The sequence below is a fragment of the Miniopterus schreibersii genome (genome assembly GCF_964146895.1).
Source record: "Miniopterus schreibersii genome assembly, chromosome: X".
Taxonomy (NCBI): domain Eukaryota; kingdom Metazoa; phylum Chordata; class Mammalia; order Chiroptera; family Miniopteridae; genus Miniopterus; species Miniopterus schreibersii.
This window is the reverse complement of record NC_138104.1, coordinates 99597594-99622452: the sequence shown is the minus strand read 5'-3', so window position 1 is coordinate 99622452 and position 24859 is coordinate 99597594. Positions and strand designations below refer to the sequence as shown.

At 42.1% G+C, this 24859-nt stretch overlaps 2 protein-coding genes across 9 annotated transcripts in view; one reads left to right on the top strand and one right to left on the bottom strand.

Annotated features, from left to right (window-relative positions):
- The window catches only part of CLTRN (collectrin, amino acid transport regulator), a 32562-nt gene extending 31148 nt beyond the window's left edge, over positions 1–1414 (bottom strand). For 2 of the 6 annotated variants that reach the window (XM_081125657.1, XM_081125658.1), the window contains exon 1: positions 496–525. Coding sequence is in view for 2 of the 6 variants with exons in the window: in XM_081125660.1 (XP_080981786.1) it covers positions 1223–1246 (24 nt within the window). In the remaining 4 variants the exon portion in view is untranslated. Of the gene's footprint in view, positions 1–495; positions 847–1222 lie in introns of those variants that run through there. The other 4 variants (XM_081125660.1, XM_081125661.1, XM_081125659.1 and 1 more) reach the window with 4 other exon arrangements.
- A 63-nt stretch (positions 1415–1477) lies between these two features.
- CA5B (carbonic anhydrase 5B) overlaps positions 1478–24859 on the top strand; it is a 52449-nt gene continuing 29067 nt past the window's right edge. The window contains exons 1-5 of one of the 3 annotated variants that reach the window (XM_081125653.1): positions 1478–1569; positions 4989–5175; positions 9065–9274; positions 10163–10225; positions 11092–11246. In XM_081125653.1, the coding sequence (XP_080981779.1) occupies positions 11133–11246 (114 nt within the window). In that variant the 5' untranslated portion in view covers positions 1478–1569; positions 4989–5175; positions 9065–9274; positions 10163–10225; positions 11092–11132. Of the gene's footprint in view, positions 1570–4988; positions 5176–9064; positions 9275–10162; positions 10226–11091; positions 11247–21694; positions 21791–24859 lie in introns of those variants that run through there. The other 2 variants (XM_081125654.1, XM_081125655.1) reach the window with 2 other exon arrangements.

Sequence of the window (24859 nt, the reverse complement as noted above, 5' to 3'; positions counted from 1 at the left end):
AATATAATGTCAATTATACTTCAATTTTTAAAAAGGACCAGCACTTACCAAGTCCTTTTCTACATATTAACCAACCCTCATACCACACCTTCCTTAAGTTTGTCATTAATTCTTGTCCCATCCAAACTCAAGTGGGGTAACTTCAGGCTGTAAGTTTCCTGTGGTTTTCTTATTTGTCACTGGAACACAGTACTTCATAAATACAATTTAAACTAATGAATACCTGAATGGGTAATGGAAAGTGCCCTGCCCCTAGGAGTGCCCCTTCAGAGATTTCCGGACAGGGGGAAAAAAAAGAAGCTGGTAATAACTGCTTCACTTTTTCTTGTGGACCCAGAATTGTAACTGGAGGAAGTGAAGATTAATCTTGGAGCAGGGGGCTATAGGCAGACTTCTAAGTGTAGTATTGTCTCCACAGGCCCTAGACAACAGGTGGGCACTAGGTGCGTAGGAAAAATCATCTGAAGCCCCCATCACGAAGAAGAGCATGCTCACGTTTCCTATCCAGATTCTGCTCATAGCTGTGGTGTTTGGAGCTTGGAGAAATATGAAAAGTCAGTTATTGGACGAGGATCTAGGATCCCCAGGCTTGTTCCTTCTAAAAACGCCGCGGAGGCCTAGCTCTGAGACCCCGGAGGTTTTCTCTGGAAACTTGTGGGCCCCACCCACTCCTCCGTGACTTCCCGAGACCCGGCTCTGCCAGCGGAAGGAGGGCGGGGGGCGTGGACTTGGTCAGCGTGGAACCCAAAGTGGACAGCCTGGGAACCCAGGGAGCGGCCCTGCCCGAATGCAGCAGAAAGAGCAAGAGCGGGGCGAGCTTGGCCAACGGGTCATTCCGCGGGGAAAGCAGAACAGGAAACGGGAACCGGACGCCGACAGGAGGGGCGGGGCCTGGTCTCACGGGAAGGAGCGCCCGCGGCAGCGCCGGCCTAAGGGCGTGGCCTAGGCGTAGCCCCAGAGCGTGACCGAAAAGGTGGGACTAGGAGCGTGAAGGGCGTGGCCGTTTGTAAGGTCTCGACGAAGGTGGTGGAGAATGCGGGAGGGATAAACTCAGGCGGAGGAATTACTATAGTTAGAAGCAGGGACGTGGGCACAAGTGAGAGACGGAGCCAGCAGAATGAGTGTGAACACCAATAGAGGCGGGGCCACGGAGAAGTGTACGGAACACAAATAACGTAACAAGAAGGAGAGGGGTGTTTGTGGGCGGAGCGCAAGGACGTACCCCAAACATGAGGGCGCGCTCCATCCGTGGGGCGTAGCTTTGTTGCTCTCGGAGGCGTCACAAAGACGGTCCAGCGGAAAGGAGGGCTGGACCCAGGCGGAGGGCAGGGGCGGGGCGACGGCGGCACGGGCCCGGAGCGACCAAAGCGGAGGTGCCAGTTGGGAGCGTAACCAGGGCGGAGCTTAATGGATTGTTGCGCCGACGGGGGCGTAACGTAAATAGGCGAGGTGACGTGACCGGCGTGAGGGGCGTAGCGAGGCGTAAGGGGGCGTAGCCAAGATGGCCGCGCGTATGAACGCATCTTCCCAGTAGCGAGTGCAGGGGTTTGCGCTTAGAGAAACGTTCCGGTAAGGTTCCGCGGAGATGTGGAGCGTGGGCAGCAAGGGGACTAGAAAGGACAGGGACCCTCCCACGTGCACGACCACGCTCTGCGATGAGTCCCGGAGCCGGGACAGCTGTTGACCTCAGGATAGTCACAGTGCCGGCGGGACTCCTCTGAAGAATGGCGGGGAGGGGGCAGGGAATCGCTCCTTCCTTACTCTAATCTTGTTCCTCCACTCTCAGTGTCATTGGACAGTTACACCCTCTTGGAGTTCTGTCCCTTTAGAAGTAGAACAACTGTCCCAAAGAATTTGGGAGCCGAGGGAGTTGCAGTTCCAGAAACCGAGGCGCCTCAAGCTGGGACTTACTCGGACCTGAAATGTTTATACCCCTGACTATGCCAGAGGCTGCGAAAAGATTCGCAGCCACCCCAGAGCAGAAGGTCAGGAGCATAGCTGTGTCATTTGGGCTACTGTGAGACTTCTGTACTTCTCAGTTCGTTCTTCTTTCCTTTTTCTTTTGTATCCCGTCCCGGGAGCTGGAGGGGAAGAACCTACAAAATACAAACGTTGGTGCCTATGATTCTTTGTGGCAGGAGTTAAAACGCTTTTCCTCTAAGGCTACTGGGAACTCGTTATCAGTTAATAACACCCCGCCCCCCCCCACACCCCTGTTTATTTTTGCTGAGAAAGTTTGAGAAATATGGGGAGATAATGAACATGTGTACACCTTAATTTGGGTAGGATTTATTCTGTCAGACAGTGAAAACCACGTTGCTTTCTGCTTTCCCTTCTTCCTTTACTTACAATCTGGCTATCTCCACTTTGCTATTTAAAAGTCTTGCTGCAATATGGAGAGAAGTCAGAAATCTCTGGTAGGAAGGTGCCCTCCAGCCTACCCATAATTTGGCCGTGTACATCCCTCAGAAAGGTTCCTGTTCGCAGCCTGCATTGGCATCTACAGTGAACCAAAGTTCACTCTACCCACCTTCCCTTTCTGGCCCTGGTAAGGAACTGCACTGTTCTTGAATATTTTGGAAATGAAAACCTTTCCGTTTTCTAGGGCTTTTCTCCTTTACTCAGAGATTGTAAACTCAGCACTGAAATTCACATAAAAGCCAAATTCGGCAAGGGCTCCATTCCTGTGCCTGTGCACACCTGCCACGTAAAAGGTTACCACCACTCATAGTCGGAACACAATAAAAGTTAAGTGAATTTTGGCGGAAGATAAATATTGTGAAAATCTGAAGGAAAGAGGGAAGTGCATTTCATATCATAGGCTGCACTGGGGCAGCACACAAAACAGGTTAAGAAATATATTTTGAAACCTTTGGCAAACCTTTCCGAAGAACATACTCTTGGGGAAAAAAGTGGGTGAAAGGAGGAGGCTAAGCTTTCTCAGTCAAGACATAGAAACATAACCTCTAATTTAAATTTCAGAGAGTTGCAAGAGGGTGACTTCCTTTCTATGTCAGGAGGCGAGAAAATGAATCGTTAATCTGATAAAAATCAAGGAATTTTTTTCAATGTAATTGTAACCTTTAGTAGGTACTTTTTTTTGACTTTCTTTCATATAGCTGAGACATTTAATAAGTACATGATTTATGAATGATTTTAAAAGGTGGTTAGAATATTTTCATCTTTCACACATTTCTAAGTCTACAAAACAGATGAAGAATGTGTAAGTAAAATCTAACAGCATACATAGTCAGTGATAGCAAAGGGAATATAGCACAGAGAGTTTACCTTCCCTGCGACCCATCCAGCCTATGTTACCATCTTTATAGATCAAGGTCTTCTCCCCCTACTCAGATCATTAAGTAGCCATCATGTGCCAGGCACTGTGTCTCTAAGGGATGCAGCTATGATGAGGAAACATATTTCCTACTGCCATGGGGCTTAAACACTGGGGAGATGGAATCATAAATTACCTTCCTGGTGAGGTATGTAATTCAACTGTGATGAGCACTGTGACCAAGAAGAGGGCCCTGGGCTCACCAAAAGAGGCCCCAGTCTAGGGAGGCTTCTAGGAAGTGACATTGGATAGGGTCATCAAGGGTTGGGTAGGAATTAACTAGGCACTGAGACAGTAAGTGTGGTCCAGGGAAGGAGGAGCATCTACATAAACACTGAGGCTAGAGAGCAACAGCAGTTGGAAAAACCAAAGTCCATGTGGCTGGTGTGCAGAAAGGAGTCAATTGGACATGAGGCTGAGAGGTCAGGAGGGCTAAAGCATCCAGTTTTGCAGCCAAACCACACTCATTGTTGCTCAAATGGTGACCTGAACAGTTGTCTGAATGCATCTCAAGTAATCACTCTAAGCACTTTGAAATCTATAGTGGAGTGAATGAATAATCAAGAAGAAAAGTTTGTTTTTCGTTTTTGACCTTTGCTTACTTGGTTCAGGGATAGCAGATTTCAGGAAAAGGAGATGAAGCATTGAGTGGGGAGTGGGGAAGAAGCATTCAAAGTTAACGTTACCATAATTTGAGAGCACTTAGTGAATGCCTTGGAAAGCACCCACTTCTGAGACTCAACTGTGAACATGTGAGGGGTAGGGAGGTTATCAGTGCAGCCATTCATGAATATTCAAATTGAATCTACTTGTAGATTAGTTCAGGATTAACCTTCTGCACTTTCCCCATTAACCAAGGGAAAAAGTGTTACACCTAAAATTGTCAGTCACAGGTTATATCTAAGCTTGGATTTCAAAACGACCCATGACTGTTTTGGCAGAATGTGTCTTGGGTTGTTTTTTGTTTTTCTAAGAAATCCAGATGCAGATTGCTTTTTTTTATTCAGGCTGCCTGGAGGGAGCTTTAATCTTTGGTATCTTCTCATATATAAATATCTTGTTGGACAATTTGGGTATCAGGAAGTGTATATCTTTTTAAATTTTTAAAAAATATATCTTTATTGATTTCAGAGAGAGGAAAGGAGAGGGAGAGAGAGAGAGAGAAACATCAGTGATGAGAGAGTCATTGATCGGCTGCCTCCTGCATGCCCCCAACTGGGGATCGAGCCTACAACCCGGGCATGTGCCCTGACCGGGAATCGAACCCCGATTGCCTGGATCCTAAGTCGATGCTCAGCCACTGAGCCACGCCTGACCAGGCTATCTTTTTTAATTTTAAGAAACTGTACTGTAAACAGTCTATTCATTCTTGTGATTCAAGAGGATTGTTTCTCTGGACCTCTAATATTTGCCAACCCCAAGGGAAAGGCAGGGCGCCTGAGTCAGTCATCCAGCCCCTGCCAGTGAGGTGACCAGTGAGTTTGAGGAACAAAAGTAGATAAACTGTTGACTCTCGTTTGGGCCTCTCTCATCCCCACAGTGTGTACTGATAGTCTGGATGTTGTGGTCTGACTTAGAGGATTCCATGTGATCTTCCATCTCTACTGTTTACAGCTTTTCCTCCTGTGTCCTTCTGCCTCTGGGTTATTAGGTTCCTGCAAGTTCTTTGCCAACTCACCAAGACTTCAAGCCAAAGATGGTAGTGATGAGTAACCTGAGGGTCGTCCTTCAAGCCTCTCCATGCAAATCGCTGTGGGGAAGATTCCAGATTCTGAGGTCCCTGCCAGTGAGGCCCTGCAGCCTCTACACCTGCACTTACAAAACCCGGAACCGAGCCTGTGAGTACCCTGCTGCTGGAAGGAGAGCGGGAGGCTTGTTTCATAACGATCACACGTATTAATTAAGGATTTGTGGATAGGATGTCAGTGGCTTTCCAGAGTGGGTCTAGATGCCTTAAGAACTGTGAGAATTTACTAGTTGTTTCTCTATCTGTCCTCTAAAAGAAATGTGGAAACTTCTTTTTGTTCCAGCTTTACTGAGTTATAATTGACACACGACACGTGTAAGTCTAAGGTGTACCCCGTGGTGATTTGATACACGTGTATGTTGCAAAATGACTACCACAGTAAGGCTTGGAAAGCCCTTTTCTTGACCAGTTTTAACATGTTAAAATGATGTCATGCAGAAATAGGACAAGGGAGATATCCCAGTTCCAAATACTTTGGAACCAGTTTTTTATTGTTTCTTGTTAGCAATTGTCTTTTCATTATGGTTGATCCACAGACTGAATGATTTCTGTGGATCTGAACATTCTGGAAGATGCATGTTAAATGTTTGCCAGCAGTTCAGAACAGTAGCATCACACTCTGGAATACTCTTTCCTGAGTTCCATACTGTAGTTACTTCTGGCTGAGCAACTTGTCAAGTGTGTGTTCTGCTGTAAACACAGCAGATCAAGTGAGGAGCAGGTCTTCACTGTAACCTCTCGCATGTCATGCCCCTGCTTTATGGCCAGTTACCATCCACGTCTCTATGGGGCAGGATTCTCTACTGTGGCACCACCAACAGGGGGTGGATCATTCTGTGTTGTGAGGGGCTGTCCTGTGCACTGTCTGATGTTGGATGACATCCCTAAATGTTTCAGGACTGCTGAATGTTCCCTGAGGAACAAAGTAACCCTGGTAGAGAACACTGGGTTGACTGCAAAGGATAATGTGTGTGCAGGTGAAGAGATGAGTTTAATGAAATGGCTATGTGTATTTTATATATTCACTTTTCACCATAATTAACGGAGTTTTCAGATGTTTGCTTCAGTCAAAATTATAGATTTTTAACCTTTTCCTCCTAGGGTTTATTCTTTTTGACTCTATATGCAGATAAGGAAAGGAATTCAGTAGTAATTCTAATCTAGGTAAACCCAAGGATTTGAAACTGCTTCATCAATACATTTTTACTGAGAGTGTATTTTGTTTCCTCCCACATTGGCCATGTTCTCATTAAAATGAACTGCCCAGAGTTTAATACAGTTCTGGTTGCTGGATGTGGCTTCCTACCAGCAAGCCCACATCCTACCCAGACTGGCATATTCTCAACACTGGCACTGTGAGGCTTAAAGTGAAAAAAAAAAAAAAGTTATTTATCTAGTTTATAAAGTTTTGCTTTTTTAACAGAAAGTTGAAAGGTATAAGTCTAAAATCCAATATGCTCATATCTTTAGGATAGTTTTGCTTCTTTTTTGCTGACAAAACGGCTCAGTGCCTCCCTCAAGTGTTTCAGTCTGACCACTTTTAGGATGGGGTGAAGCAGATTGAGCTGTCAATGAAGGAGGAAGATATGGCAAATTCAGAAAGTAGCATTTCACTGGAGCCCTGTGCTCCCTGCTTTACCTTCACTGCCCACCCTCCCCCCAGCTAATCACTGGCTGTAAGCTCAAATTGCCATTTGCTGTTATCTCAAGTAGTAGACAGTAAATGTTGACAGCCTTAACTGTGGGGACTGGTAACATGATAAAATAAAGATAAAAGCCTTGCAGCTATTACCAGAGATGAAAATAAAATGTTTCACTTAGTGTATCATCCCATGCAGTTTAGACTAATTGTCACATTCAAGTAATTTAGGCATGAGAAATAAATTTAATTATGTTAATTCTTAATTTGATGAAATACGAAGACTATTATCCAAATGGAAATAGTATAGATTTGTTATTATTCCAGTGATTCTTTTTTTTTTTAAATATATCTTTATTGATTTCAGAGAGAGGAAAGGAGAGGGAGACAGACAGAAACATCAATGATGAGAGTCATTGATTGACTGCAGCCCGCAACCCAGGCATGTGCCCTGACCAGGAATCAAACACCGATTGCCTGGATCCTAGGTCGATGCTCAACCACTGAGCTACGCCCGGCCGGGCTAGATTTGTTATTATTCCAGTGATTCTTAATTTCATCATCTCCTTACTTTTAGAAGGAAGAGAAACATTTCTTTTTAGGACAACTTGGAATAGAGTGGCACTGTATATATGTAGCCACTAGCCTCATGTATGTATTTATATGTAAATATAAATTTATTAAAATTTTATGGTCACATATGGCTAGCACTTACCATATTGGAAATGTCCATCATCAGAGAAAGTTCTGTTTGACAGGATTGGTCTATATTATAACTGAACTGTATTAGAAAGTTGTTCTGTATTTCTCCATTTAATTGTGTAGAACACAAATAAAGCCTGGAGAACAGTAGATAGTAAGTCCTCACCTAACATCATGGATAGGTTCTTGGAAACTGACTAACCAGTTTTACCATAGGCTCATTGATATAGTAAATAAGAGTTACGTTTCTATGGCATATTTCTGTATATCAATGAGCCTGTGGTAAAATTGGTTTCCTTATAGGTTGTTTTGCTTAAAGTCACAGTTTCCAAGAACTATGTTGAGGACTTAACTTTATTAAAAAGCTTGTTTTGCAGTGTCTTCTTCACAAAGAATTCTGTCAATCCCCAGATAGTATAGGCCAGGACACCCAGCCTATGTTGTCTTTCATTAACTTTGAAGTAGTCTTGAGAAACAATGGACTGATTAAGAGCCCCTTGGGATTATATTAATGGCCCCCAAGGGTATCTGCAACTACAGGGAACTAACACAGGGCTTTAGTTTCCTGTGTTGATAACTGCATGTGTGTGTTGTGGTTAACTGGGTTCAGCATCACAGTGCCTTTTACAGTCCTGATGCTCTAATAAGGCAATTTACTATGATCATCCCCACAAAGTCACATGGAGGGTCCCTAGGCATCCAGTCCTGCACTAAGCTCTAGGCCTAGTAGGGTGGTCTTAAATTAGGTAAGGAAATAGCACATCTCAAGTTAGAACACAGTACAGAGCAAAGCACAGGAGAAAAAGCTAACAAGTGTGTAGAGTAATGCTCTCCATAAAATATAATGTGAACCCTAGCTAGTGTGGCTTGGTTGGTTGGAGCATAGTCCTGTGCACCAAAATGTTGTAGGTTCGATTCCTGGTCAGGGCACATACCCATGTTGTGGGCTTGATCCCCAGTCGGGGTACATACAGGAGGTGGCCAATCAGTGTTTCTCACATCGATGTTTCTCTCTCTTTCCCTCTTTCTCTAAAATCAATAAAAGCATATCCTCCAGTGAGGATTAAAAATAAATAAACAAATAAGTAAATAAAATGATATGATGTAAGCCACATAGAAATCTAAATACAAATCAAGTATTTCTAATGAAAATTTAGTATCCAAATTGATATATACTGTACATGTAAGATAAACAACAGATTTTCAAGAAGTATGGAAAAAAGTGTAAACTGCCCCAATAATTTTCATATTGATTACATGTTGAAAAGGCAAATACTTTTAAATATATTTGGTGAAGTAAAATATTTTATAAAATTAATTTTCTTTTTTAAAAAAAACCCTTTTAAAATGTGACTCCTAGAAACTTTAAAATTACCTCTGTGGTTGACATTACATTTCTGTTTTTAAGCACTAGTGTAAAAGGATAAGGCAAATAACCCTAAATATGAAATGGTTAAAATGTGAGATTAGTTAAAAAATATATTTTAAATGGAATAAAAAGATAAAGGCAAACAACTATGGGAAATGAACATGAAAGGAAGTAATATTTATGAGTGCTGTGTGACTGTACTCTGGCTAAGTGCTTTGTTTATGTTCCCAAGAGGTCTTTGATGGCATTATTATCATCTCTGTTTTTCAGTTGAAGAAAGTGAAGCTCAAGGAGGTAAAGTGTTTTTCTGCCAGGTCACACAACTAGCAACTGGAGAACTGGATTGAAAACCTGGGGACTACACTCTGCGCAGAGCCTCTGAGCTCCTACAGGTTCCACAGGCGCAGGCCTCCTGCAACCTCCCTGCTTTGGTCCACTCTGGAGAGTGTTTTAAGGGGACCCAGGATTTGGTTTAATCAGGTATGGTAAGACACACAAAACATGGAAATGACTGTCACGAAGGAAGGAATTTTATTATACACACAGATCCCTAAAAACAGGAGGCCTTGGCACGCCTTACCGGGCCATGTAGGGAAGCACCAGGGATGGTCAGAAAGCAGAGAGAGAAAAGGAAGACATGGGCAGAGCCTTTATTGTGGAAGGAATGGGGTAGGCAGCATAAGCAGGTTTAGGATTGGGTGCTTTGAATAATTTCAGTGGGTTCTGGGGCAGAGAAGCTGTCCATAGTTGTCTGGTTCCTGGCCCTGGGGTGATTAGGGCAGAGGAATAGTGGCCCAGAGATTAAGAACCCTATAAAGAGGGGGTTGGGATCTAGACTCTGGATTGGTTGGTTTGCAGATGAAAGGCATGTTCCCAGTTGTTTGTTCTCTCTAGGAATTAGCTAACCCCGGGAGGGGCAGTAAGACTACAGATATCAAAGTGTGAAATACAGAAACTGGGAAACGTGGTTATTACAATGAGGCTCCTGGAAAGAGCCCTTGAGGATTCAAGGGCCTGAGCTGAAAGCTTGGCCTTACTGTACTCTGGCTTGACTGACAGCTTCAGCCTCTAGAGCTTCTGCGGGCCACGTGCCAGTGAGGCTCAGAGTGGGGAGCTAATGGAGAACGTGATACCTTTCCCAGCAGACTGTGGGCTCCAGCCCGTCAGCAAACAGGCTGCTCATTTGTTTTGTATCTGCTTTCATTCAGTGCTGTTTATAACATTCTAAATTGTCAGTTTAAGTGCAGTTTCAGTACAGGGATTGTTTTTAGGTAGTCACCAGGTGTCTGATTTTAAATCACATTCTATTGCAATCGCATGACAGAGTGAGATGCCAGTTTTAACATTTTCTCATTTGTTGTTCTTTAGCTACCCAAGCATCATAAAGAGCTAAAGAAATTGGTGGATACTGTGTTATCAATTAAGCATAAGGTAATATTTTTTTCGTAAATCACTTGAAATATATTTTATGTTTCAATCTCAGACTAGAGACAGTAACATGGCCCTTTGTATTGGGAGATGTAATGCACCTCAGTGGATTCCTTTGGTGGGCACTGACCACTCTGGCTTTGCTGCCATGCCACTGAGCACACGAGGACTCAGGAACATAATGGGGTCCCCTCCTCTGCTCCTGACACCTGCTCATTCTCAGTCCTTGTGGAAACACTCAGAGCAGCCTTCTTGACTCTAGCTATCCTCTCTCAGGCAGGAAGTAGAGAAAAGTTGAACAGAAACTTGGCTTGTCCACCTTTAAAGAACAATTACCCATATCCTTCAGGAGGGATACCTTTGTCCAGCCCCAAGATCAGTTGTTCAATATTCAGAACCCACTCCCTGGAAATCCATAAATTCTCCCTCTCCCTCCCTTTCCATCTCTCCCTTTTTCCTTCCCTCTTCTCTTGCTCCCTTTTGAGTCCAGGTTCCTGGCTCCTCCTAATTTGCATTGCATTTTAGAAAGGAGGATGCTATTATCTCTTGAAAAAGGAAGCCTCCTTATTTATGCATCAGCCACCACCTAATGCCTCCCAAGAGTTCAGAGGAGACCACCTGCTGGAAACGCACTAGAAAGGAGGGAGAAAATGGGTTCTGCTGTGTTCCCTCTAAAGAGTGTCAGAAATACACAGTTAATTGCAGGAAAGGCATGGTTGTGATTCAGTCCTAAGGTGCCCAGAGGGCCTAAGGAGCTCCTCTGGACCACTGCTGGTCCCCAGACACTCCTAGAATCATTGCCTTGTCATCCCATTCCTGCGTGGTTGTCACCATGAAGTGATAACTCAGTGACCTCTTCTCTTGGCCAGGACACCCTAGTGAATTTGGGTCATTTGACCCTTCCTGCCTGATGCCCACCTGCCTGGACTACTGGACATACTCGAGATCCCTGACTACCCCTCCACTCTCCGAGTCTGTCACTTGGATCATTAAGAAGCAGCCTGTAGAGGTTGATCATGATCAGGTACGTTCTTTTTTTATATATATTGGGGTGACATTGGTTAACAGGATCATATAGTTTTCAGGTGGGTTTCTGTGTTACAAGATCTGTATATTACACTATGTGCCCACCACTCAAAGTCAAATCATCTTCCATCACCATATATCAGACCCCCTTCACCTCCCACCCACCCCCACTTGTATGTTTTTTCCATGTTTCCATATAAGGAAATTCTAGTCTGCCCCTTCAGAACAAGGCTGGTCTCAAACTTTGGGATCAGTTTTTTTTGTGTGTTTTTTTTAACTGTATCTTTATTGATTTTAGAAAGAAGAAGGGAGAGAGAGAAAGATAGAAACATCAATGATGAGAGAGTAGTCATTGATTAGCTGCCTCTTACGTGCCCCCATCTGGGGATTGAGCCCACAACCCGGGCATTTGCCCTGACTGGGAATCGAACCACGATCTCCTGGATCCTAGGTAGATGCTCAACTACTGAACCACGCCCGGCCAGGCTGGGATCAGTTTTTAGCATTGTATAATGCTTATACTTTTGTGTTAAAATATGCTAACTTCTTGTCTAATTTGGGAATGAATTACCAAATGCTTCACTTAACCAGAGAGAGGTGTTAAAAATAGAATGTAAGCTCTTTGCTTTCATTCTTGGCAATGACATATATTTTATTTTATATAAACTAGGTAGAATTTCTATAAAAATTAAGACTATTTTAAATGGAAAAAAATGAAGCTGGAAATAGCTGTGTTTAAAAACTTTTAGTTTCCTCAGGGAATTTTACTATGGAATCTCAGAGTAAAGACAGAACCCAATAATGCCTAAATAGGAATTTTATTCTAAGTTAGGAGTTTAAACTTGGTATTTGTTCCTCCTTTAGAAATTAAGTTTAAGTGGTGATTACTGTATCAACACACAAAATTCTAAACTATAATAACTATTTTTACTTGTTTATATTAGATTTTTATTGATTAAATTTTTTCACAAGAACAAAATCTTCAAATTCTTTTTTTTGAAGGCAATGTAACAATGAAACCAAAACCCACCAAATATTGAGACCTCTCAAAAAGAGTAAGCAACAGGCCAGTATCTCTCAAGAATATTTAGGACAAAAGAAAGCTAAATAAAATATTAGAAACAGAATCCAGAGTACATCAGAAGAAATATATACTTTGTCCAAGTGTAGGATTTTTTTAGTATTGCAGGGATGGTTTAGTATTAGGAATGATACAGTTATGATTAATACACTTCATCCCCTTAGCAAATCTAAAGGGAAAACTCATATTTTCATTTCCATAGATTCCTAAAACACATTTGACAAAATTCACCATCTAATTTTTTTTAAAAGATTTTTAATAAAACAAAAGAAAGGGAATTTTCTAACTTGATAATCTCGATTACTCTCAACTCAAAAGTAAATAGTATACATAGTGTAGAAAAGGTACCTACTAACTCCATTATTACTAGCATATTATATATTAAATTGAATTAAATTCCAGTAGTAGGCAGTAAAGTTAGATGAAAAAAGATAAAGGAAATTGGAGAAACAATTAGTGGAGTCCTATATTAATTTATAGAAGTCAATTACTTTGATGTATAAAGGTCACAATTAGAAAATATAAGGTAAGAAAGAGCCCTACTTATAATGGAAACTAAAAAATTAAAATACCTTGGAAAGAACTTAACATAAAATGTCAACAAGAAAACTGTAAAACATTCCTAAGGGACACAATTCATACCATGTAATTGAATAGGAAGACATCATAAAGACATCTTTAATGTCAGTATCCCTTAGGTTGTTATTCTCCATAAATTTTATGTGGTCCCATTAAATATACCAATGGTTGTGTTGTGGGAGGCTGCCCTGTGGTAGGCTGTTTAGCAGCATCCCTGGCTTCTACCCACTGGATGCCAGTAATACTCCCAAGTAGTAACAAACAAAAGTATCTCATTGCAAACTCACCCCTGGTTGAGCACCACTGATATGTGCTTATCTCCAATATCAACTAACTAATGAAATCCATTACATCTTGCTGCGTGAGAAGAAACAGAGGTCTTCGATAGCTATGAAATGGGTTTTAACTAATCAACATTGATTTACCAGTAAAAGCATATGGGTAATTGACTTACACCTGTAGCTTCCCAGCAGAAGACTGGTTTATCAGACAGTCGTTAGCCTCAAACCAGAATGACACCCACTGGGTTATATTGCAGATAGGATATGTTACTATTATTCCAACGTTCCAAGTTTAGAGAACGCAGATAAAAAGTTGAGATTATTGTTTACCATGAGCATCACGAAAGGCACCCACCCAGTCCCCTGAGATGGGAAAAAGAAATTGACTTGTCCATGTGTTTTCATACTCCACAATAGTATTGAAAAGCTGTTTCTCAGCATATAATTATTGATCTATTGCTCTGGAGGGTGAATTAAATATGAGATCACATGAAAAGAAAACATGTGAGTCATTCTTTTTACTCATTCGAATTGCCTTTTAAAGTTTATCTGAATTGTAAACGCATGTGGGCATATGTATGCTTCATTTACCTGTAATAAAACAAGAGGTAGTGAGAACTGATGTTGCTTTTGAATTTTGACCATCACAAACAGAAATTTATTAAACCTATAGCAGCTAAATCTACAGTAAACAGTGAAACCATTTAAAATATGTTACTTTGTACATTTTTATGTTTTGGGAAATATATCTGGCTGTGACACATTAAAAGAAATCAACTAAACCTTTAATCACTGAATATGGAAAGCTTTTATAAGATTTTTTAAAAACGCTACACTTTTTTTTTAAAAAAATATATCTTTATTGATTTCAGAGAGAGGAAAGGGGAGGGAGAGAGAGCTAGAAACATCAATGATGAGAGAGTCATTGATCGAGCCCGCAACCGGGGCGTGTGCCCTGACCGGGAATCGAACTCCAATCGCCTGGATCCTAAGTCGATGCTCAACCGCTGAGCCACGCCCGGCCGGGCAAAAAACGCTGCACTTTTAAAACTAGCATCTACTACAATTATTTAGCACTACTCACTAATTTTCTAGAATAGAAGTGGTAGAGGTTTTTTAAAATGTGTTTTTATTGATTTTAGAGAGAGAGAAAGGGAGAGGGATAACAAGATAGAAATATCGATGAGAGAGAAACATCAACATCGATCGGCTGCCTCCTGCATGCCCCCTACTGGGAATCGAGTCCGCAATCCCTGATGTGCCCTGACCTGGAATGGAACTAGTAACCTCTTGGTGCATGGGTCAGCGCTCAACCAGTGAGCCACATCGGCTGGGCAGAAGGGGTAGAGTTTTAATCAAACGTGATCCTTCACCATTTGATTAGAATGAAATTGATATATAATAAACAATTTCAAGAGGTTTATAATAACTACCCCCAATATTTTCAGAATAATTAGGTAACAAATGATTCTACTCTCTTTAAGCTATCATCAGGTTAAGATATATATGGGGATAAAATATTTTTGCCTTACATGCAAACCTATTATATTTTAATCCAGTGGCTCTCTATCGGGGAGAATTTTGCCCCCAAAGAACATTTGGAAATGTTTGGAGACATTTTCAGTTGGTGGAACTTTAGGGGGCTGGGAGTTCCGTGGCATCTAATCGGTAGGTGGAGACCAGGGATGCTGCTAACTGCCCTACAATGCACAGGACAGCCCCCACAGCAGTGCTGTCCAGTCCCAGATGTCGATAGCACTGAGTCTGAGGAACCCTGTTTTAAGGTAATGAATGGTGCCACTTTCATTGTTCAGATGCTTTTGGGCAGGGGGCCACGTATTCCTTCCTAGTTTCCCAGTATGAGAAACAGCAACCTAGAATCTAGTATATTGGAGAGAATAGTTGGTGCTGACACTTGGTAAATTGGCATCATTACTTTTATTGTTCACATGTATGAATAAACAAGCCATATGTCATATTCTGAGGAAAACCTCCTAGCTGTAGGTATAGTGAGTTTTCTTATTACCTGCTTAGGTACCAATGATTGGGTTCAGTCCTGACTGCTGGGTACAAGCTACTTAGGAATACAATTTACCTTGAAGAGTTCTCAACTTGGACACACCAGTATTATATTGAAAGAATGTAATGAGTTTGCTTTTAATTAACTTTTTACACTGCTTGTGCAAGTGAAGTTTGACTTTGACCCAAGTCTCTTCTCTTTTAAAACTGTTTCCCTATGGTGACTACAGCATTTGACTATTCAAAGCTCTCTATTTATGAAGGTTTCTCTCCACATTGCCACCATCAGCATAACATCAATTTGCAAACTTCATCAATCTTTGCTTCCCTTTATTAACTCCTATTCTTATTTGGGGTTATTTCCGTTAGCACAACTAATAAGTAGGAAGAAAAGACCAGTTAAAGGCCTAACTAATGCCTCTCTAAAGATTACCATTTAATAAACTTATGGGATACTGGTTAAATGAGAGATCAGTCTACTAAATGTAATATGTAATTTTTTATCATACATATTATAAGCTTATAATTTATTTGCTCTATATTCTGAATTTATTATTACAGTAAGTTCATTTATCTTATTAAGATGGCTAATTATAGAGTAGAACAATAAACCTATGATCTTATTTCTAATTAAATCTCAAGATGATTCTTACCATAACTGATTTATTTTACCCTTCCTCATCTACTTTATCTGACTTGCCTAATCACAATTTTACTTTGTTCTTCTGTTTAAGCCATATAGAAAAAAATCTTGTTTCAATTTTTTTTTAAATATATCTTTATTGATTTCAGAGAGAGGAAAGGAGAGGGAGAGAGAGCTAGAAACATCAATGATGAGAGTCATTGATCGAGCCCGCAACCTGGGCATGTGCCCTGACCGGGAATCGAACCCCAATCGCCTGGATCCTAGGTTGACGCTCAGCCGCTGAGCCATGCCTGGCTGGGCTTGTTTCAATTTTTATAATATAAAATTTGTACTCAGATTTTATTCCCTTTACATATCCCCTTCTTTTTTTAAAAAAAAATATGTTTTTATTCGTTTCAGAGAGAGGGAGGGAGGGAGAGAGAGAGAGAAACATCAGTGATGAGAGAGAATCATTGATCCTCTGCCTCCTGCACGCCTCCTACTGGGGATCAAGCCTGCAACCCAGGCATGTGCCCTGACTGGGAATCGAACTGTGACCTTCAGGTTCATGGGTTGACGCTCAACCACTGAGCCATGCCGGCCGGGCTCATATCCCCTTCTTGAGTAAATAATTATTAGTATTAAGTAACAAGACAAAATTTTTTACAAGAAAATACTACATGGTTGCAACACCTTCCTCTTGGGACCAGTGAGTTGATTCCCACAAAAGCTGTTTAGGGAGAAAGCCACTTCTCCCCTCCTTTATCCCCAATGGGGTCCTGCAGGCCCTCACTTTTTCCAACATTCTCTAGTTTATGACAGTGGAGCTGTTTGAAAACCCCTTTAACTGAAATGCATGTATATTGCCAGTATCACTGTGCATTCCACTCATACCTAATGCTTAGTCTTTGCACTTGATAAGTATTCATAGTTTGCTTTTAATAATAATGTTGTTACAGATTTTTGATGGAAAATTGGAGTTTGTGGAGCTTTGGATATATCACATGGTTCCAAAAGGTCTAGCTGGAAAGTAAGAATAATTGATTATAGGATTAAAAAAGTTTTAATATTATAAGGGTTGCATTTCTCTTGGCCTATCAATATTGGAATGTTGACTATAACTCAATTGACTAATCATAATCATAAATTGTATTTCTAAGAAGCCTAAAACTTTTGGAAATTAAGTATCTTGAGGTACATTACATTTTTTTCTCTCGTTCCTAAATGGAAAGGAAAAATAAAACACTTTCAGGGTCTGTCATAAACAAGGCTTTGGAATATTTTTGTTTTCATCCTGATATTTTATGCTCTATTTTAAGATGCGAAAATCTTATGAAACTAGGATATTCAAATGGCTCATCAAATTTTATAGGTTAATTAACAGCCATAACCATTATGAACTTTGGTTTATTTTTTACAGGCTAACATTTTTTTACTTCAGTGAAAGTTAATCACTATTGCTTGGAAGCAAAAATTAGACTGAATGAGTGTAATTTTGCCAGTGTTATATTCCTACGGTGGGAATTTAAAGGGCAGTTACTTAAGTGGGATGTATGTGTGCCTGTCTCTGTGTCTCATCCTGTGAATGAAGACCAATAAATCATACTGACTTCCATGTAGTAAAAGCAAGACTCACACCGAATCTTCTGATATTTCCTTGTAGTTGTTTAAATATTTACACTGTGTTTTGGATGTTACATTGAAAGTTTTTCATGGTCTTGGCAGACAGTGTTTCTTTTTCTAAGCTAAAATCCTTGCAGCTAGAAAAATCTAGTAGGACTTTTTGGTCTTTAATCGACTCATAGGCTGCATGTTGGAGTTTACCCAGAAGTGTTTAGCCTTGCCCATATGTACTTCCTCTGCCAGCCTTTATAAAGAGGTGACAGGGGCATTGGACCACTTTGGTTAGATGTTTTCATTTTCATAATACAACCTTAAAGTACCTTCCTCCTTAAAGCATATGAATGAATCAGTATCTCAGAGTTTCTGCCCTGAAGTTGTGGCCAGTGACAATGACCTTGTACTCTCTACCACATAGGATAATTCTCAACACCCTATAATGAGAAATGTCGATTTGGGAGGGCTGTAAAAGACCTGTATGCAAGACCTCTATTCCTACAAATCAGAGATTCCAGATAGGTTGTCGCTCGCAGCCAGTCACCCATCCTGCCATGTTAATCACAAAACCTTTTCCTTCTGAGTATGGACTCAGCCACAAAACTTCACAGCATGGTTATTCAGGCAGCTTCTATGAATGAATCAGAGTTAAAATGCAAGTTGAAATCTACTTGCCATCCTGGGTAGCAGTAATCTAAATGGTACCCTGGATTTGGCCAGACCATTCAGGACTTGCATACTTTGCTCAGCTGCACAGGAAAGTTTGGATAGTATGTAGCATTGATTTAAAGCACTGTGTTCTGTCTTTGTAGCAGTGGTATCCACTGAGGGGGACTGTGATTCCTGATGACACTTATTTCCCACCTAGCTCACATCACCTTTATGAGGGATCAGGATTTCTCTTGATACTAAAAATAAAGAAAAAGTGTGCTCAAAATATATCAAACAAAAACCCTAGCTTTTATATCTTATGAACACAGGAAAACTTTAAAATGATTGTCATTCTCTCGATGGGCATTCAGAAGTTTACAGTCAAATTTCTGGCCCCCCTTGGACAAGGACATTTTTCTCTGTGTTCACAAAGAAAAGTTCAGGATCCAGTGGCTTGCCTACTTGCTTATCATTGGCTGTGTTATTCTCTTTTTTAAAAAGTTCCCCTTTCCTTGATTCCTTCAACTTTGTCTTTCATCCAGTATTGCCTATATTTTCATAAGTTGTATCAAATCATTTGTGAAGTAAGCTATTGCTAACTACATAAAAATTAGCACAGTAACTTGCACAGTATTTAGTCTCATTTCCTGTTATTTTTAAGGCAAGAAATGAATGATATTTAAAACATTTTATATAAATGAAGCAGAGTTCTCAGGGTCAGAGTGAGCCTGGTGAAAGTGTTCTGTTGAAAAGTTGTTTTCTCTGTGTTCCTTCTAGTGCAACATTTGTGAATGTTCCCACTGTCTTTAAGGTAGAAATGGAATTGAGGGTGGGAAGGGAAGAGAAGGGAACTGATACGTGATCTTAAAATCTTTATTGCTGGCATATGAAAAATTATATGTAGCCAATCTTGCTTCTATGGAGGGGAAATGTAGCACTCCACACGAGTTAAAGGGGCATACAGTCAGTGATGATTTATTGATAATTTATTGTGTAAGGGGCTGTAGTTTGTACTGTAAAAGTGGCTTCCTATGTTTTCTGGCCAAAGATATTCCTACTAATCAGATCAAGAATACCTGTGGTTACTGTCAGATGACAAAACAATTTAGTAACGAGTTTGATGTCCTTTATTCAAGGGAATACAATCCATGGGTTGGGAGAGGACAGTGCCTTACAAGCACAGGAGTCCTCTTCCTGAGGGATTTTGGGCAAGAGTGAGTTTTATAGATATTAGAAGAGGCAACATGGAAATAGGACAGGATGGGCTAGGAGGCAGGGGTTTTCCTTATAGGGCAAAGCAGGTTGTATTTTCTAGGGTAGGTAAGCTAGCTAAGCTGACTTGGACAGTTGTGATTGGTGTGTGTTGGGTTTCCTTGACAGATGTGTCCCATAAGTGCAGGATGACTTAGGTTTAGATTTGTGATGTGGGCTGGGCCACTGGGGTGACCCCATTTTGTGGGGTCCTGATATACAAATTAACTTTACCATTACCATGTCCTTTGCATCTATCAACCTCCTTAACACGCCTTCCTTTGTAGTAGTTTCTTATTGTATCAAAACCCAAGTTGGGGCAGCTTCAGTCTGTAAGCTCCTTGAGGTTTGTCTTATTTGTCACTGGAATATAGTACTTGATAAAGATGGTTTACTTGATAAAGTGACTGAATGGCTAATGGAGAGCCCTTGTCTCAGAAGTGCCCATTTAGATATTTCTGGACAGGAAAGAAGGCTGGTTATAACTTCTTCAATTTTTTTTTTTCTTCTGGACCTAGAGTGGTAAATGGAGGGAGCAAGGATAGCATGGGTACTAGACTTATTGGAGGTGGTCACTCCATAAGTTATATAATATATCTAATCACTATGTTATATTCCTGGAACTAATATACTATTGTATGTCAACTGTTACTGAAAAAATTTTAAAAATCCCTGGCCCACCTTACTCAACTATTTTGGATCTGATGGCCTGCATACTTAAATGATAGTCTTATCATTGGCTGCATTATTCTCTTTCCATTAAGTCTTCCTTTCCTTGGCTCCTTAAATTATTTTTTTTATCTAGTAATGCTTATATTTTAGTAAGCTGTCTCAAATCATTTGTGGAAGAAGATTAGGTAGAACTAACTGTATAAAAATCAACTCAGTAATTTATAGAGGCTGTATTTGGATCAATTTCTGTGAGTTTATTTTTCAGGCAAAAATGACTGACAGTTGAAACATTTTATAAATGAGTCAAGGTTCTCAGGGTCAGGGTGTTGTGTTCAAACATTCTGTTCTTTGTCTAGTGCAACATTTGGAATATTCCCACTATCTTCAAGCCAGACATGAAGTGGAGGGTGGGAAGAAAAATAGTAAATATGCTATCATAAAAAGTTTTATTGTTGACGTATGAAGACATAAAAGTAGCAAATCTTACTGCCAGGAAGTGGGGAAATGTTCTCTTTCTTCACATGTGAAAATGGCAAATATCCAGTGAAGATTTATTGAGAATTTATTGCTTAAAGAAGTGTACTAAGTCCTATAAAAGTGGTTTCTTGTTTGGTACCCAAAAGCATGACTAATATTTTGAACAATAAAAAAAAAAAAAAAAAAAGACCTGTGATTACCAAATCCTTTCCCACCTGTCAACCCCTTGTCACATGTCTCTTGTGTTCTTGTTATAGTTGTCACATCTAAACCCAAGTTGGGACAACTTCAGGCTGTAAGCTCCTTGAGGCTCATCTTATTTGTTAGGGGAGTTTGTACTTAATTATATGATTTGAATGGATGACAGAGGGATTTCTGTACGGGGGTAGAAAAGCTGGTTATAACCTCGTCTGTCACCTTTTTCTTGTGGACCCCGAGTCGTAAATGGGGAGAGTAAGAAGGCAGGCAGAGTAATCTCTGAGCTCACGCAGGGCTGCGACCCGGCTGCCTGGGAAAGTTCGTCTGGAGGCGACGGCAGGAGATACAGGAGTCGCGTTTACCCCACGCATCTGCCTGAGGGGCTCGAAGGAACCGCGGTGCAAAATTTGAGCTCAGAGCACGTGAAAACTGGCTTGAAGAAACTCCGGTGAAGCGGACATGACAACTAGCGGGAAGGAACATGGCTGCAGGAGCGGCCCAGTGTTTGCGTTTCCCTCCTGAGCCGCCGGCTCTTAGTATATCCAGTTGATGGTTGGAAATAGGAAAAACTCGAGGAAAGCCATTTTTTAGATTAGGCTCTTAAGCCTGCAGCCTGACTTCACCCGACAGAATGACGCCAGCGCTCAGTTCTCGGGCTCCGGAGGGTTGCTCTGGAGACAAGTTGGGGGGCCGCCCACGCGACACCGAATTCCTGCGACAAAGTTCCGCCCGGGAGGAGGGAGGGCCGGGAGCTGCGCGGGGCAGGAGGGGCGAGGCCCCGGGGAGCGCGGGGGCGTCGCCGTACCGAGGTGGCGGAGCCGGCGCGGGCGGAGCTCAGGGGCGTGGCCGGGGGAGAGGGGAGTAGCTGGGCCGGGGGCCGGGCGAAAGGCTGAGAGGGGCCCCGCCTGGAGTGGCGTGGCCAGGGCCGCGAGGAAGGACGGGGGGTGGAGTGACCCGTTACGTGGGGCGTGGCCTAGGGCGAGGGGCGTGGCCCTGGCCGTGGAGCATGAGGGGGTGTGGCTATGATGGCCAAGTTTGCAAGCCCCAGTCGCGGGACTAAGTAAGCCTCGCGCTCCTGGGAAAACGCTCAGGTAAGGGCCGGTGGCCGAGCCCAGTGGGGACGACAGCGGGGGCCGGCCCACTCCGGGAGGGCCGACCTTCCTCACCTAGCACCGCACCGCCGGGTCTTGGACCCCGGACAGCTGTGTGCGTGTATCGCCGCGGGGCCCGCGGGCGACGGGGCAGGCTGGTAGGGCATCACCTTCGCCGCCCCCTGCGCAGCCCTCTTCTACGGGAGGCGCTAACCGGATGGCTGCACTTCCTTTAGGGTATTTGCACTTGATGGGAAAACAGCTGCCCCGGGCAATTTGTGGGGAGCGTGAAGATAGTTCCTGTGGAGGGAGTGTTGATTGGATGTGAATAACCCAAGAAAGTCCACGCTGCTGTGAAATAGCTGGACACGGGTAGGGACTGCAAATCTGAGGTTGCGGTCCTACCAGCTGAGGCGCCGCAGGCTGGGACTGACTTGGCTCAGTATTGTATTTCTTTCCTCCCCCGACGATGCCAGGGTTTGTGGATGGAGTCTCAGCCACCCTCCACCCCGAGGCAGGGGATCAGCATCACAGCTGTGTCGCGGGGACAAATCTCAGCCTTCTGCACTCCCAGTTCCTTCTCTCCCTTTTGTTTTGTGCCCTGCCCCAGAATTGGAGAACCTCTGAAATACAAAAGTTGATGGCTGTGACTCTGGCTTTCAGTGTTAAAATGCTACTGCCTTGAGGCTAGTGGCAACTCATTAATATTCATGTACTGTCCTCCCCGCACGGATATTTTAACTGGGGAAGTTTGAGAGGTACAAGAAGTTAATGTGTACACCTTAATTTGGATAGAACTTGTTCTCTCCCAGCTACTGAAAACCACATTGCTTTCTGCTTCCCCTACTTCCTTTACTGATAATCTGGTCACCTTTATTCTGATATAAAAGTCTTGCTGAAATGTGGAAAGGAGTAGCCAGATTTCTCTGGTGGGGGAAGCTGCCTGAGACCCTCCCCCTGATCTGCCCCTGCACATCCCTCAAAACTGTCCCTGTTCTTGGATATGTTGGAAATGGGAAAGCTTTCAGCTACATAAGGTTGTCCTCCTTTATTCAGCTAACTTTTACATCAGTACCAGGACTGAAAGGCCAAGAGGGCTGCAAAGGCACCATTCTCTGTGCCTGTGCACACCTTCTTGGAGCCAGTGGGGAGGCTGTGAAGCCTCATGGTTGGAATGCAGTAAAGACTGAATTGTGAGTGAATGAGTAAACATGAATATTTTAGAAATCTGATGGTAGGAGGACAGGCCCCACTTGGACAGTGAGTTGCAGCACACTAAGCAGTCACTAGAAATGTGTTTTGAAACCTTTGGCAACCCCGGATTAGAAGCATACTCTGAGAAAAGAAGTGGGTGAGAGGAGGAAACATAACCTCTAATTTAAATTTAGAGACTTGCAAGCTGGCTTCCTTTCTAAATCAGGAGGTGAGAAAATGAAGGGTCATTCTGATAAGAATCAAGGAATTTTTTTCAATGTAATCATTACCTTTAATAGGTACTTTTTTGCTGTCTGTTTTGCATACCTATAAATGACTTACTCAAGCAGAGTTCAAACTTTGTCATTTAATAAATAGGTGATTTATGAATGATTCAAGACTTTCAGAATCTTTACTTTTTCACACATTTCTAAGTCTGCAAAACAGCAGATAAAGGATATGTTAGTAAAATCCAAAGACATACATAAATAATTAGTGATCACAAAGTAATATAGTACAGAAAACTTAGCCCTCTTGGGCCCCATCCAGCCCATGGTTCTGCAAAAATTAATGTGAACAGAGTCACTTCAAAATGGAGTCAGAGCTGTCATCCCAAAGGAATGACCTTGCACGTCTTACTCCTCAAACCTTTGGATTGGGCCTATGGCATTGTATCCCATACAGCTGTTTGCAAAGCTAACAGGAAAGTAGATGAGACTACATGACTGAAAATGAAAGACATTCTTTATTTTTTTTAAATATAACTTTATTGACTTCAGAGAGAGGAAAGGAGAGGGAGCGGTAGAAACATCAATGATGAGAGAGTCATCGATCAAGCCCACAACCCGGGCATGTGCCGTGACTAGGAATCGAACCCAGATCGCCTGGATCCTAGGTCGATGCTCAACCGCTGAGCCACACCCAGCCGTCCGGGCAACATTCTTTGATATTAGCATCACTATGCTAGCTCATCTGCATCTATAGAAATTCCTTCCTTAGCTCATTAACACTCAAAGAAATTCCTTTTATTCCTGCACTTGTTCCCCTTTCCTTTCTCATAAAAACCCCTTGCCTTCACCCCCTAATTGGAACACTATTTGGATTTCTGCCTGAATAGCTATTTTTTTAAATCTCAAATAAATGCTTGTTGCCTCTCACTTTAACCATTTATTTTTATGTGAGCAGCCCCATCTTTAAGGACAGACTTAAGACAAATTTTCTGTGAAATCCAGTAATGTACGGTAATAGTTCATTGTTATATATTATGTTTGATAATTAAACATTATTTGTGATTTCACAAGCTTGGATTTAATGAGATTCTGGGTAAGTTTAAATAACCACTTCTGTAACTTTCAGTGTAAAAGAGGGGATTGGCTTTAGGCTTGAATATAAATGATCTCATGTATTGTTACAGGTATTGTAGCCCAGCATTAGCTAAACTGGTTTCTGTTTACTTGGATTTTCCCCGGAACCCTCCTCACCCCTGGCCTTCCATGCCCCATTCCTTCCTTGATTGCATTTAACTGTTCCTTCTCCATCTCTTGGCTTCCTTAATCACTGTATTTTTTTTTTCGGTCTCCCTCTATACACCTGTTAACTTCTGTGGGGAGGGAGTGTTCCTTCTCTCTCTTGCCTCATAGTCTCTCCTTAGCACCAGAGCTGCATTGCCAACTCTCCTAGACCTTCCAGCTGTACCTTGGACGTCAAATCCAATATGTAATTAGATGAGGAGCTCCATCTCTCCCTTCCCACCTGCACCTTCTGCCAGGTTCTCTTTCTCTGATCAGGGATTCATGCTCACCAGCTGTAGAAGCCTTTTTCAACTTCTTCCCTTTTCTCTCCTCCAGTTGTTGGGTTTTGTTACACCAAAATGGC